General features: G+C 32.5%; 1 protein-coding gene across 1 annotated transcript in view; it reads right to left on the reverse strand.

The window, feature by feature from the left end:
• The window catches only part of LOC139510201 (uncharacterized), a 119,209-nt gene extending 106,569 nt beyond the window's left edge, over positions 1 to 12,640 (reverse strand). Inside the window, exons 1-5 of the mRNA XM_071296661.1 lie at positions 12,424 to 12,640; positions 8,143 to 8,261; positions 7,799 to 7,903; positions 4,493 to 4,603; positions 2,001 to 2,175 (exon numbers count right to left, since the gene is read on the reverse strand). Of these exons, the coding sequence (XP_071152762.1) occupies positions 2,001 to 2,175; positions 4,493 to 4,603; positions 7,799 to 7,903; positions 8,143 to 8,241 (490 nt within the window). The 5' untranslated portion in view covers positions 8,242 to 8,261; positions 12,424 to 12,640. The remainder of the gene's footprint in view (positions 1 to 2,000; positions 2,176 to 4,492; positions 4,604 to 7,798; positions 7,904 to 8,142; positions 8,262 to 12,423) is intronic.
• Positions 12,641 to 16,956: the final 4,316 nt, after the last annotated feature.

Below are 16,956 nucleotides of genomic sequence, written 5' to 3' on the forward strand. Positions count from 1 at the left end.
GCTGGCAGGGTCATCAGACACAATTTTTAAACTACATACCCTAATGATGATTGTTTACAACTTTGGTTAAATTCATCTTAGTAGTTTCAGAGGAGAAGATTTTTGTGAAAGATAACAAAAATTTATGAAAATTGTTAAAAATTGACTACAAAAGGCCAATAAGTCCATTTCGGTCATGTAGACTTATTTGTAGAACTTACTTTGCTGAACATTACTGCTGTTTACAGTTAAATATATCTATAATAATATACAAGAAATAACCAAATATGGCAAAATTTACTTTCAAACAAGAATGTGTCCACAGTACACGGATGCCCCACTCGCACTATCATTTTATATGTTTAGTGGACCGTGAAATTGGAATAAATTCTCTAATTTGGCATTAAAATTAGAATGATCTATTATCAAAGGGAACATATATACTAAGTTTCAAGTTGACTTGACTTCTACTTCATCAAAAACTACCTTGACCAAAAACTTTAACCTGAACTTCACACTATCATTTTCTATGTTCAGTGGACCATGAAATTGGGGTCAAAACTATAATTTGGCATTAAAATTAGAAAGATCATATCATAGGGCACATGTATACTAAGTTTCAATTTGATTGGACTTCAACTTCATCAAAAACTACCTTGACCAAAAACTTTAACCTGAAGCGGGACAGACGGACGGACGAACAGACGGACAGACAGAAGAATGGATGCACAGACCAGAAAACATAATGCCCCTCTACTATTGTAGGTGGGGCATAAAAGTTACTAATTCAGGGGCAGCAACCTAATGAGTTGTCCGATTCTTCTGAAAATTTCAGGGCTTATTGATCTTGACCTGATAAACATTTTTACATTGTCAGATATGCTCTAAATGCTTTGGTTTCAGAGATATAAGCCAAAATCTACATTTTACCCCTATGTTCTATTTTCAGCCATGGAGGCCATCTTGGTTGGTTGTCCAGGGTCACAGGACACATTCTTTAAACTAGATACCCTAATAATGATTGTGGTCAAGTTTGGTTAAATTTGGCCAAGTAGTTTCAGAGCAGAAGATTTTTGTAAAAGTTTACAGACGAAGGACGCGGGACAACGGACGCCAAGTGATGAGAAAAGCTCACTTGGCCCTTTGGGCCAGGTGAACTAAAAAACTAGAAAATTTTATAAAAATTTTCCTTCAAGTACAATAACTCCTATAAGGTAGTTATAAAGGCTCATTGTTGCAGGCCGTACGGTACCTATAGTTGTTAATTTCTGTATCATTTGGTCTCTTGTGGAGAGTTGTCTCATTGGCAATCATACCACATCTTCTTTTTTATATTTGTGCGAAAAAATCATCAGAACCAAGTTGTATGAAGTAGTGCAAGTGTGTGCAGGTGTGAGTCCAAATTCTTCAAAAATGGTAAAATCATCATCGATACCTTTATCTTTACTTCATGTCTAGTGTTTTCTTGCAGAAATAACATGGAAAGAGCAACTTTAACACTGTCATGCTTTGTTAACGTACACAAATTCTACATATTCTTAGCTATTTGTCAAGTCAACATCCAGTATTAAAAAATGTTCTTTTTAAAGAACAAAAGTAAAGTTATTGACAGTGAAATTTGGCACAAGGTGTGAGCGTGCTGTTTTTGCACATTTCAAATGATAAAATGTAAAAACTTATAAGTTATTTCAGACCATATAATTCATACCTAAATTCAAGTTTAATATTGTTTTTATGTCAATCATTGTTTATATGATGGTCAACTGATTACCATGAATGCCTTTTGTTACTATGTCTGAAGGAATTAAAATCAGACAAAAAATATAAGGCTGACTCAAATATATTTTGGAAACCCTGCCCTATCAAGCAGCCTAAATTTGGTTGGTCCAGGTGTAAAATAGAAGATCTTTGAAAAAAAATACACTGGATGACAGAGGCAAAGGATGGCAAAAGCTTCAGTCCAGGTGAAATTATGCCAAACTGAACATTAATTTTAATTTTCCCCTTTCCTGTTAACATACCTATAGAATCAGTACCCAGTATAGTACAACCAAGACAATTGACCCTATTTCTTTCAATATCAGTGATATATCTTAAAGATGTGCCCCTCATGTTGATCTCACAGAAAGGTCCCATTGTCTTAGCAATTAAATATAACTCATTATCTGTCAAATCCTTACATCCATCTAAAGTAATCTGCAAAAGAGAAAACAAAATCTTGATTTAATTCAGTTTAAACTTATTTTATCTATTAAAAAAACTCCACCTGATTAGACAAAGCATGAAAGACTAAGTAATAAAGAGCATGCTCAATTTAAGTAAATTTATTCTATGAATCAGTTCTCCAAAGTGTTCATTATGTTTAAGAAATAATTGATGCAATATATACTTTATGTAGTTTTAACATGGGTAGGCATTATATTCAGGATTATTTTTGCCCGATTGATAGTGAGCGTGAAAATAATACAAATATAATGCCTTCCTAGCTTGCATCAATTATTTCGATTCTGATTTGGACAATTAAGGTAATTTCTATGTCCGATGTGAATATTAGTGTAGAGTGTTTGTGTAGGCTCTTCCATAAACCTTCCTTTTTTGTTTGTAATCAAGCAAACGACTGGCAATGTAATTTTTCAGAGGGATGAGTTTTGAAGAGCCAGCATGAACGGTTGCCGTATCTAGGTCAAAAATGTCAATTTCGAAATGCAACACTATACAGTCATAATAAATGGATTAGTAACATGTGCATCTTTTAAGAGTTTGGAAGTGTTTTAAGTTCATGAAATATATTAAATGCATGCCAAATTGATAAAATTCATTATTCTACAGTAGTCAGTATACCCATGTGCAAACGTCATATTAGAATTTACTTTTGAATATAAATTAAATAATCTGAAATCACTGCCTCTAGTATAAAATGTTCATTAATTACTCATCTATCCAAAAAGCTGTATCAATTAAGCCATTTGAAATTTGTTAAGTTATATCCTGAAAGTCAAGTATGAAGTAAAGAATTTGTCTTATTTTTATACATCCAATTTTCATTTTGCCTTTTTATCCAAATAAAAGAAGGAAACAGTGACTTTTTTTCATACCTCCATTTATCCAACTGATTGGTGGGAATTTCCTTATTTCTTCATGTCCATCAAAAATATGTATTAGATATTTAGATATGATTTAATAAAAATATGTAAAAAGGTAGTAAAATAAGATTTTATGAAAATCGACTGAATTGGTACAAGTGAACACAATCCACAGGTGTCATATTTAATTGCACAATTTAATTCTTCCAAAATGTTAAAAATATCATTCAGACATTCATCTTACCCTCATCTCAAGTATTTTTCTAGAAGAAATATGGTAAATTCAGAAATTATTGCTAAGTTTTTAATAATGGGATGTAGGGATTATCGCAACAATAAGCATTAGCATTCTAAAATCTTGTACATATATCTGTATGCAGATGTTCCTATAATTGCATTAAATAATGTTGCATTTTTGTCTTTTCTTCACAAATTGCAATAATTTCTTAATTTATAGTAAGAACTTATTGACCTTAATTGTGCTTGTCTGATAAATATTCACCACTTTCACACATCAGTTTCTGTTTGTAGTTTTACCATTGTCAATTCAACATCTGACAGGTATTATGAAAACTTTCTTTTCAATAACAAATGTAAAGTTTCTTACAGCATGTTTTTCCATCAATAAAAGTGTTTAACAAATTCAGACAGATGTTAGTATGCTCATGTTGCACATTTCTAATGTTGAGCTGTCAAAGTAACCATGGTAACAGTAAATGTCAAAAGTTGTGATATAATTCCATGTTCTGACCTCCAAAACGGGAAGCAATGCATGTGGTTTTTAAATTTGAAAGATAATTTTTGTTCTTTTTTGTTAAATAGTTTTGAGATTGTGACATAATGATGACTGTTGTACCCATATTTTGACTATTTTACCTATTATGTTTGTTTTGTTCACACATCGTTGTAAAGATAATAGAATTTGACTGTCATACAAGTGTGAGGTTTAGCACAAGAAAACCAGGTTCAATCCACCATTTTCTTCATTTGAAAATGCCTGTATCAAGTCAATATGACAGTTGTTGTCCATTCCTTTGATGTGTTTTTATCATTTGATTTTGCCTTTTGATTAGGGACTTTCCGTTTTGAATTTTCCTCTGAGTTCAGTATTTTTGTGATTTTACTTTTTGGAATATTGAATTTTATCCAGAGTTTGAAGTTCATTATTGTTTTTAGGTCAGCCATTGTTATGATTATTTCCTTAACTTCCTTTTTTTTCTAAGTCTAAATGGATGAAAAATGGGATCAGAATAAATTTCCAGCTTGCTTAAAAAATTTTTAGAAGTTTTAGAAGTTCAGATCAGTTGAAATTCTAGGCAGATTTTTACGAAAGTAAATGAATAAACTTCAGTTTGATTCAACCATATTAGTCAGCTACAAGGTAAGGGTGTGATCATTGCATATTTTAAATCTATAACTAGTACTAGTACCTTTTTCAGATTTTTTGCACCTTGTATAACATCAGACAGCCATTTGATACCAGCATTTGTAATTAAAAAACATCCATCAAGTTTGACCTCTAACAAGTTCTCGTAGTCTTTCTGAAATACACAATTACATGTATTTGAACATATACAGATATATAAATACATATGACTAGTCTTAAATAGTGTTTCCTAGAGGAAGATTTAGGAGGGCCTGGCATCCTACCATGTAGACCCTACACCTTTTTCGTAGAAATTTTTCACCTCATGCCCCTTTTATAACGTCCTGACATATTTTCATGATCATTTCTGCAATTCTTCTTTACCTATAATTACTGTTAAACACAGAGATTTGTCTCGCCTTTTAGTTAGATAATGCAAATGTGAAATCAAAATAGCAATACTTTATTTACGATGCAAGTTATGCAAATATTCAAAGTCAATTGACCATGACTGAAGATACAAGGCTAATAAAGTTACAAGTTATTTTCCTTTGTACAAAATCTAAATTTGAATTGCAGATATTTTATTGAATTTTGAAATCATGTTTAAATATTCTTCTTTATACAGATGATATTGTTTTATTGTCTCAAAGTAAAAAAGGACTACCAAAATGCAAACATACAGGAGTCTTCTAAGCTCAGTTTCTTTCGTCAAGTCTACAAAATGGGTAAAAGACCTTCATATGTTGATTCACTAAACAATTTAAATGATATAGCAGCAATATGCAAAATATGCATAAGTGCACATCCTTTAATGATTGAAAGGGGAAGACATCTTAATATTCCTAGAGAGGAAAGATACTGTCCTGTCTGTAAAAATGGGGAAATTGAGGATGAACAACATTTCTTATTAAAATGTAATAGATTTACCTCAAAGCCAGAAATATTAGAAAATAAAATAAATGTTATATTTCAAATACAGCGTTACATTACTGTTGATGAAAAAATATCTCTATTGGTTAATAGCTCAGCTTTATTACTTAGACTGTCTTCCTCTTTCATATCAGAGTGTCTAAATATAAGAAATAGTGATCTTATATGATACATCATTTTGTAACTTTTCATAATAGCATATGTTATAATGGAACCTTTCATTCTACCATGTCAATTATTATAGTTATATGTAATGCCATAGGTCTTAACCATTTATTGTTAATGAGTTTGTGCCAATAAAAATATTTGTATTTGTATTTGTATTTAAACCTTATTTAAGGTGGCTCGTGGGTACAAAAATTTCAGCAAAAAAATTAACCTTTATTTTTTCATTACAAATTTTATTTATTACACTATTAGTTATTACTTTATGATATGGTAAAAAAATCAACCCAAAAAATCAATTCTGTTTGGCCCCAGATGACTTTTAAAATGTTTATATCATTGAAAAAGCTCCAAATTATCTCCCTTTGGTGCAAAAATGCCATTTTTTGGCATTAAATTTGAAATATCTTTTTTAACTCATCGGTGACCTATATTTTTTATTATTGTTTTCATATAAGCTGTACATAAACTAAATAATTGTAAAATTTAAGCGATTTCTGTAATTAGGTAATTTTTTTATTTCAATATTGCCTCTATTTCTCCTATTAGTTCAACAGAAAAAAAGGACATTAACAAAAATGTATGCTTCTTCCGGAGGCTGATTGTGAGCTTAAATGAATGGTGACCCCGTTTTTTTATTTCGTTTTTCTTTTAAGTATATGATAAAGTTCATTTATAAAAAAATATAGTGAAATCCTATATTAGAAAAAAAATTGATTTATACCCAGGAGCCCCCTTAAGTGAATGAGTACACATACTGTCATGACTGTTAATGACTAAATCTAATTAAGACAACAGAAACATTTTACCTTAGTGAAATTTAAAATGATAACAATTTCAAGGAGAATCAGCCAATCTATCTAAATAGATTTCCATTTGAAAGCCTTTTACAACTGTTTATATAGTTTTTATACGACCGCAAAAATTTTATTTCTTATGTTGTACTGTTACACCACTGTCCCAGAATAGAGGAAGGGTTGGGCGCCCGCTAACATGTTTAACCCCGCCAAAATCTGTATGTGTCTGTCCCAAGTCTTGAGCTTGTAATTCAGTGGTTGTCGTTTGATTGATTGATTGTTGGTTGATTAACATCCAGTGGCAAATATTTCATGCATATTCAGGACAAGAAACAAGTTCACAATAAATACTATAGGTAGGTCTTGAAATAATAGAGGCCATCTGGGATGATGGTCTGAGAAATTTGGACTGCCACTGGAAAATGAGGGTTTATTGGATAGGGACAGAAATTTTGCCTTGCAACAGGCCACCTACGGACCCCTTTGTCGTTTGATGCTGTGTTACATATTTGTTTATTATTTTGTAAAAAAAATAGAAAATTTAAGGGGCACTAGCTACGAGATGTATAAAAAAACTAAAGTATGATTTTTTTTTGTTTAATCATATCATTGAAAGTGAAATAGTGAAATAATAATTTGCTTTTATCAGCTAAAATGGTTAAATTTTGTCAAATTAAGCTAATAAACATTGATAATGAATTATTCATTTGCAAGTGAATAATTCGACCTCATTAAATCTGTATTCATATGAACTCCAAGTTAACCCTGTAGAAAGAGATGGAATAACGCATGCATTGTCAATGTACAGTTATTTAAAGAAAAAGAATGTCAACATTGAAAGTGAAACAAAGGTAAATAATTTGATTAACTGATTCGATTCACAAAACATAATTCTTCTTTAGGTAAAAACGACGATAAACATCAATTTTTAATCTATAATACAAAATTTAACAGACCTATAAAAATCCAAGTGCACGAGTTGCTTAATCTATTTATATCTATGTTTATGTTTACATCACTTATATGGTCATAGAAGGTCAGCTCGATACTTAATTAGATGGCGTTTTGGCTAAAATTCACACGAAATGAAGCTACCTACATCTTATTTAGACCATGTCCTGTAAATTTATTATTTTATACTTTTGGAAGTTTGGAAAAATGTGTTACATTGTTATCAATAAAATATGAGAGTTTGAGTCAAATCGGTGAACATGAATTTGGCAGCTAGTGCCCCTTTGATGTTCTCATTTAAATGGTTTTACATTTGTCAATTTGAGGCCTTTTATAGCCGACTACCAGTATGCTGTATGGGCTTTGCTCATTTTTGAAGGCCATAATCTGATCTTTAGTTGTTAATTTCTGTGTCAATCAGTCTCTATTGAAGAGCTGTCTCATTGGCAATCATACCACATCTTATTTTTTTATAAATAAATTTGATTGAAAGCTGAAAAGCTGGACTGCTGACTAGCACAAACCTTTTTGTATGACTGAATGAGTTTCAATACTGCATCATTGCAATAGCCATTCCGTGAAAAACTTATCTTGTTGATCTTTGTTTCATCATGATTTTTCAGAATATCCTGAAATAAAATAATGAAGAGTAAATAAAAAAAACTATTTTAGATTTCTATAAATTAAAATATTGTTCATTGATTGAAAATACTTGATATTGAATTTTAAACTAGCTTTCATTATTGCAAATACTTGTAGATTATTATTTTTCTTCTTCTATTGTACTAATCTGTAAAACAGTTTTAAATCAGTAGGAACTATGATTAATATATATCTTTAGATTCTAGATTTTACAAGTTATCTATACCCTAAACTCTTTCAGGGGAATCTGCCCTCTAAGAAGTGATTCCTCAGGATCAAAAGTCAAAACATCTGAACTCGTTATCCTTTTCTTGAAATCTGTCATCTTTTAGCTTCATACCAAATCTGTGAAAAAAGATTTCAAAATAACTGATAATTTGTTGTTTTAATGTCAATCACAAGAGACAATCTACACTACATGTACTATATGTACAATGTTTCCATGACCAAATGGTCTCATTATAGGTTTATTTCATCAATTTCATTATCATATTGACTTGAAATTTTTTAATTTCATTAATCTGGAATTCCTCTCTTAGTGTTCCAGTAATATAACATCACTATCTTACTTTCTTGTTCAGCACTCCATACAAATTTAATTTACCTACCAGGCAACCAGACTTCTGTTAAAATTAAACACAAGTGGCGCATTTGTCTGATTTATTTTCTAAATCATTTCAGATATTTTTGAAGAAAAAAGATAATATTTATTTAAAATTGAGTTTTCAGTAAATAATTCTAATCAAATTTGATGCAGTCTTTGTCGAGCCTGCAACTTCTGTTTATGTCACAGTATGTGTGATAGGTCATGCAACTGTTTTTAAAGCATATGATGTACACATAAAAAAAAGAAGATGTGGTATGGTTGCCAATGAGACAACTCTCCACAAGTGACCAAAATGACACATAAATTAACAACTATAGGCCACCATGTATATGTAGGACTCGGAACCGCGATGGTACTCCGAACCGCGATTGTCAAGCTGAAGTACGATGGTCCACGCTGAAGTGCGTTGGTTAACAAGCTGAAGTGCGATTGTGACATTTTGACGCCTACTTGTTGTGAGATACTCCGAAGTGCGTTGGTGTGTACGCTGAAGTGCGAAGGTCTAACTGTGACGTCTATGGTACTAACTAAACAGGACAATTGTTTGTCAAATATACTAGTAACTTGTTCTTGTCATGTCATCGCAAAGAAATTGATTACAATGCATTTATCTATTTATCTGATATCCTAACAGTACACTCATGAATGCTTGACTCATAGTGAGCCTTTTCTGTAAAAAAAAAAAAAAGCTTAACGATTAGCTGTTTCTCTGCTGAGAATCACAAAGTACACCAAGTTTGGACCATTCGGGTTTATTTTGACCTATCCAATTGAGATGATAACTGTATACATGCATTTTTTCTTACAAAGCAGGTTTCATCTCAAGAATTAAACAAAAATATAGCTACTTGATACCAGGAAAACATTTCTAACAATTAATCTTAGTATATTATTAAGTTTTAACACAAAATTATGTGATGTTTACTTGAAGAGAAGAGTAAATTAATATTAAGATCAATACATTTTATTGTCTTGCAAAACGTTTTCAGCATGAATTATACATGCTTCAGCAAACACTGTAAGCACATCTGCAGACCAAGATCATCTTTTAGTCGCCTTCAGAAATGGTTTGTTTTCCAACTTAGTTTGACATATTTTTGTAACCCCCACCTCTAATGCTCAAAACTGTTCGGGATTTGAATCATTCATTTCATTCTGTTTCTTTTCCTTTGTATGTATGAAACCTTAAGCCTCATCTACAAAATCTTATTATCCTGCCTATGTAGATATCAGATGTTGCATGAATGCCAATGAGACAACTATCCATCCAAGTCACAATTTGTAACAGTAAACCATCCTAGGTCAAAATAAGGTCTTCAACACGGAGCAATTTAATTTAATAAGGGCGTATTTCAAAACATCACATTGTCCAAACGTAATTGCAGAACCATCGCACTTCAGCGAAAGGACCATCGCACTTCAGCATGACCATCGCACTTCAGCGTCCCCATCGTACCTCAGAGTCCTACATATATACAATGATTGCAAAGTGACATGTATTTCAAGTTTGGTTTATCTGAACTTGACCTCATTTTCTTAGATGATAGTTGTGGTAAGGCAGCAACCATTTGATTTTCTGGGGGGGCTATGAATTTTTTTCTGGACAAACTTTTTTTTCTCCTGTGGCGAAAAACAATCTATTTTTTTTTGGCGACAAGTCGAAAATTTTTTTTCTTTCAATTTTAGCATTACATATAGTGGCAGCTGAGGGGGAAACAAACAATTTTTTTTTCTCAGAATCAAAAACAAATTTTTTTCTCCAAAAACTGGAAACAAACTTTTTTTTCCAAAAAAATCCATAGCCCCCCCCCCCCCCAGAAAATCAAATGGTTGCTGCCTAAACCTTTATATTAACATAGAATCAATGGGAAAGTAAAGAAGGCCGGACATTTCAGTGTGTGCACTCTTGTTAGGCTATATGGGCGTTTTTCAATAAAAGCATATATTTCAGACCTAAAAAAAATGGAAATTAACTTGTCTAAAATTTAATTTCAAGAGTTATTTTGAATACCTCTATAATAGACCTGTTTGTAAACAAAAAGTGCAATCTTAAATATTCTTTAAAATGATATTATTTTCATAATTTGTGTACTGTTTCGTAGGGGACTTTTGTCCCCTACGAATTTTCTTCTAAACACACATATTTTTTGCAATTTTAAATGTTTCCTATAGACATTCCAGTTTGTTTACTTTAAATACTAGAAAAAATGTAATTTTTTTCTGAATTGGAAAATCATTTTTATGGATAAAGATTAGACAGTACTTCACATATGAAGGTTCAACTCATGTTACATAGTGGACATTTTGATGCGTTTCGTAGTGGACAAAACGGTTTCGTAGTTGACATCAACCCTATTGTATGTTAATAAAAACATAATAAAATTTACATGAAACTAACCCTTGTTATTTGTTTTGCACGAATATAATTGAAAAAAGATTAAAAAAAGACTGCATGGTAGTGGTAGTGTCCACTACGAAACGTTTTTCTCCCATACTTGTTTCGTAGGGGACCGTTTCGTATTAGGGACGTATTCGCATGTTTTATTTTTTCCCCACAATCCCTATATTGCATTAATAACAAGACTGATTGTATTCATCAAAGCATTTATCAAGCTGTACACTGATATTTTTTTCATAATTTTAAAACCAGATGGGACAAGATCCCTAATGCGCCTTGAAATGAGGACCTCAAAAGTCACGTGTAAACAAAAATTCTCTGTGTAGTGATATTTGACACTTTTCTATGATAAACAAGTGACTGAGCTTAACCATTTGAGTTAATTTAGAAAGTAGGGGAACACAGAATAAATGTGTAAAATCTATGGAGCTATTAAATGTGTTCAAAGTATTAAATTTTCAAAGAACTTTTTGTGTTAAAAATGGGATTATTTACCATGAGGAGCCGCATCACAAAAGGATACTCGGGGTTTGCTAATTTACGGAAAAAGTAATCTCACTTCGTACCCCGAAAATTTAACCACATATGTCAAAATGTCTCAGCTTCGAAACGAGCCATCACACATATCCAAGTTAACGATATGGACTGAGCAACAGAAGAAAACGTTACCATTACGGCCTATGGAAAAACTAATGCGCATCTGTACCCAGATACTGAAGGAGATTTGACCTGTTTCGTAGTGGACATTATCAAAAATACGGTATCATTCTGGTCCATTTGATGTACTCGATTTTTCTTACCAACAATTTAATTGCCGTTATAAAAGCATTACTTCTTTTGTAAGACCCTAATGTTTATATCTCTTGCAAACAAAAATTACATTGATTTTTTAAAACTGTTTATTGGCAAATTTTAATGACTACGTTTCGTAGTGGACATTTTGTGAGGGACACACCTTCTGAAATTAAAAAAACTCAATATTGAAAGCTGTTTATTAAAATATGTTGGCTCTGAACATACTTTTGAATTATTAAAGAACTTATGTAAAGTAAAAAAAACATTTATTTCTTCATTTTTTTACGATATTTTAGAGTATGAATGTTGAATAGGCGGTCTAGGGACATGCCATTTTGGTTGTTTTGGACCATTCAGGAGTCAATATCTTATCAATCCCTCTAAAAATAAACTGTTTCTTTGCTTTAAAATGTTAAATCTAATTCAATGTACAGACTGCACAAAAAATTACTTGCAAAGATCAAACACATTTTTTTTAAAGTGGCTGGGACAAGAAAAACGCCCATATAATATTAATAAAGAAGAAATATACACAATCAAAGGGGTCTGATCCTGTATCCCGATTATTAATTGTTTTGTCAGATTCTGGATGTCTGCATTTAATTGTGATGACGATTGGACGAGTTCTATTTTACTTGATTGTGTTTAATTCAAATTCACAGCTTGGACAGTTCGCCAAATCTTAACCAGATCGAGGGCTAGTTAACTATATACTCACTAATGAAGTTTGCCGTGCGAGCGAACTTCTTCAATTTGAGTTTTCCATTTTTCAGGTACCCGAGGAAATGTCTTAAATCTTAATATTGAATAACCAAATAACGGAGAATCTGCATTGATTACACATAGGTAATGTTACATTCACTTCAAAAAGGATAATTTGATAATTTGGCGGGTTGTTTTTCTTAGTTACAATGTACACTTCCGGAAGAAATTTTCCTGTACAAGTATTAGCTTTCTTAAAACACTTGTTTGACTTTATTTTGGGCGATAAAAAAAGGGGGAGGGTTGCAAACCGTTTCAACTAAATTCAACAAGGGTACAAATTATAAGCTAAAGCTGAGGACAAGTCAACCTATGCTTTGCAAATTTTAGCCTGTGCATACCCTCGACTGAATCCCCTGCATATTGTGAATTGAATCACTGTTTTGTGTAGAAATTTATACATTTAGGGAGCTACCATTTGATTTTTATGGGGGGCTAGGATGAAATTTGAAAAAAATAGGCAGGACAGGAGTTTTGAGTTAAAAAAAAGGCAGGACAAAATTTTTCAAATAAAAAAAGGGAAAAAAAAGCAGAAGAGAGAGAGATGAGTTGGTCAATCGGAATCGGAGACTGTTGGTGTCTTTTCCGTCTATCCCGGATATTAGTTTGACAACCTAGTTACAAGTGTTGATGAAGCTGTTCATTCAGAAAAAGATCGTAGCTCCAAAGTTGCGTGCACATTGATTCGGTATGCAAAAAAAGAAATGGAAAAATAAAAATTTATAAATTGAATGTTAAAGAAAACACCTACAATGTATGTTGTCACTTTTTTTAATTGATGAAATATCATTAGATAACGACATTTGGTTTCAAAATAATTTTGTTTGGAGATTATGACAAAATCGGAAGGTTACTTGTATCTTTTACAAGATTTTTACTTTTGAATTTGTAATACTCAGTCTATTCTAAGATATGTAGTTTTGAAGCACATTTTACAGTGTACAGTTCATCAGTTTGGAATGAGATGTACCAGAGACATATAATATTATATGTCTCTGGATGTACCAATCGGCATTAGAATTATCAGATCCCTTCGATATCGTTGAAAATATGCCGAGGCGATGTGGTTGACAGACTACCAGAGCCAATCATCCTGCAACCACGCCAAAACAGTATTGGAAAGCCTCATTATTTTTTGTGTTCATAGACCATATGATAAAGCAACTGGAGAGTGGAGTCGCGTCAAGTTATCAGAAAATCGCTTCTTTGTGCTGTATCTCACGGCTTCATCATGTTGTAGGAAATATCACAAACGAACAAATCTCAATATTGTCTGAAACATACGAAACTGACCTAGCATGTAATTTTGACGGATTCAATTGGGAGGTCGCTCGATGCCGAACATGTACGCTGGTTTATAACATCTCGCGAGTGCTACCATGCCATGATGGCCCTGAGATATATCAGTCACGGTACTACGTATGTAATTGAAAACAAATGTACGATCAACAATGAACAACGAAAATTACATAGCATTACTGCATGTTCATCGGGATTTCAGTGTGAATGTTGACAAAGTAATAGAACCCAGACCCGAAGAGCAGATTTTGGACAATTTTGAGTAAATTCTGTATCACAAATATTTGTTGTTTATGTATTACTATATTCAGAAGATTTATTAATAGTTTTACATTCATAAATTTTTATCTACATATAGCTCCTCTTTTAACCGTCCTATGACCGAAAACCAAAAAAAAAAATTCTGCATAATAGGCATAATAGCTAGGGTCCCAAATTTTTTTAGTTGCTTCCACATCGTTTCTTTCTAGCTACGCCCCTGAGTACGATGTTGCAAAATAATACATTTTAAACATTTTTTAGGGTGGTAATGGGAGATATAAACACGGAAGCACGTTAAATAAAAATCGCAAAAACGTTGCACTGAAAATAAAAATTGGGAAAAACGAAGCACGAGATATAAGATCGTTAATAAGAAGTAATTAAAGCACTAGAAGTTATTACTCAGCCGTTCTTGGATATCATGCAGTTATTATAAATGACCGGCACAAAGACCCTGCGGTCACCTTTTAGTGTCCGCTTGTTGCATCTTATTTGAAAACTGAATATTAATCATAGTATAAATTTGATAGAAGTTTAGGTGGCACGGTAGTATTTGTATTCCAGAATTTAGGTTACTTAGGTAAATGTATCTAAACAGTGTGATTGGACAAAAAATACAGTATTTACTGAACATACTTTCCCAAACTGAGGGATGAATCAGGTGTAGAAAAATAGGAAATAATTTTACATACAGATGAAAATGAATTTTTGAGAATTTTTTTTAATTTTGTATTCACTGCACCATAAAAGACCTAAACGTACTAGTGGCCTTAGGTTTTTAAAAATAGCAAAAAAAGTAAACGGTCATGATACATATTATTGAAATTCATTTCTGAATAGTAAAATCATAAAAAAAAATAAAGTGGAGAAAAATATATTGTTTTGGCGAAAGAGGTGGCGTCAAAAATAATTGACACAGGGGAAACCCTGGTAAAATGAAAGTACGCCAGTTAACTGTGAATGTAGATTTTTTTGCAGTGTTAGAAAGTGGTGAAAATTCTAAAAAGGCTATCATTATTATCACTTATGGGCCAGGAAATACTACCGTGCCACCTTTATATCCTAGGAACACATAATTTTAAAACAATTTGCGGACTGACCCTTGAATCTAGTCCTAGTTTACTTCTTAATAAAATGCGAATGAGACAAGCATGGGAGTAAAGACACGGAAAATAAATCAAAGTACTGAAGTATTGAACATTGGATGACCGCAAATTCTTTTGGATGGTCCGACAAGCACTTGTCCCAGTAAATAAAATCACATCTCTATAACTGAAAGTGAGGTTGATGTTCAGTTAAAAAAAATCTTGAGACAAGTTAGGGCGGAGATGATAAATGAATGACAGGGAATTCAACATCACCATAATAGTTATTATATTATAGTGATACAAATCAGTATACTCTGGTTTATTGTTGTATATTATATTAATATTTGTATAGCATAGTTACATGTTTTTTTGCCAAGTTGCTAACATTTGTTTTTACTAAAACTACTGTTCTGCTTCATAAAAAGTAAATTGTAGCTTTTTTTTAATTTTACAAAAAGAAATGTTCAACCATTTAGATTCAATTCTGCATTCGTCTTCACCATGCATGAAATATTTGCCACTGGACATTGAACAAACATCAACCGTTCAATCAATTCAGCATACGCATTAAATTAAAAAGGAATAAAATTGCTCCAGAAGTTTATCTGAATTAAATATTACTTTTTTTCATTTCCCTCAAAGATTACAAAACCCTAGTTGTTGGCCACTTTCAGCAACCACGACTATATGTGGCAGTTAGTATATATAATAGATGAAAGAATATAGATAGAACAAGTACCGGGAGAGAACCACCAATCTTTAGCTAAAAACTCAGTCTTAATCAGGATCTGAGTTGAATCCTCGCAATAACCAAGTTTCAGATCTGCATCAAAGTCAAAATAAAATTGAGAATGGAAATGGGGAATGTGTCAAAGCGATAACCCCAACCATAGAACAGACAACAGCCGAAGGCCACCAATGGGTCTTCAATGCAGGGGCGGATGCAGGAATTTTCGAAAGGGGGGGTGCTAACCCAGGGCACCCAGGGCAAAGGGGGGGTGCAAAACATATGTCCCGATACAAATGCATTGATCGGCAAAAATAAAGGGGGGGGTGCGCACCCCCGGAACACCCCCCCCCCCCCCCCCCCCGGATCCGCCACTGCAATGTAGCGAAAAAAGGCTACTAATGATGGGGCCAACTAATTTACATGGGAATGAGATGTGCCAGTGCTGACACAACTGCATACCAAATATTTTTTACCCATAACTAGTGGTTCCCCATAAACTGACATAATAACAATTATATATTAATATATAATTGTTGATGACACTGGAAACATCATACCAATGTCTTGCTTTTTGACTCCATTCAGGCTGACAAAAACCTTTTCATTGTGTTAATTAACCATGACGGAGAGTCCAATCGTAATTTTTAAAGAAATCTCATTTGTAGATGCTTAAGTATAATACTAACTCATTTTCAATTGGTCCTGATAATTTTACCCTTCAAACTAAGAAAACTTGTGTTTCCATGGACCACGGATATAAAGGCGAAAAGGGGTTGAACACCAAATAATTTTGAATAAAATGGTTTCAAATCACATGTATATTATGATGTAAATGTTTACCAAATATCATGTACTGTTTAAATTATCATTATCACCAGCCTTTAACACATTAATTAAAAACAAGAGTGCACACGCTGAAATGTCTCGCCTTCTTTACTAACCATTGGTATTATGGTGATAGTCCTCAATACAAAGCTTTACTATAACTATCACATAAACTTAACATGATCCAAGAAAGTTGACCTATCGCTTATAGTTTGAAAAAAAACAGACCAAAACACAAAAAATGATGTAAAGGTAAAATAAAACCTTGCGAGACC

Source organism: Mytilus edulis, chromosome 2, assembly GCF_963676685.1.
Source record: "Mytilus edulis chromosome 2, xbMytEdul2.2, whole genome shotgun sequence".
Taxonomy (NCBI): Eukaryota; Metazoa; Mollusca; class Bivalvia; order Mytilida; family Mytilidae; genus Mytilus; species Mytilus edulis.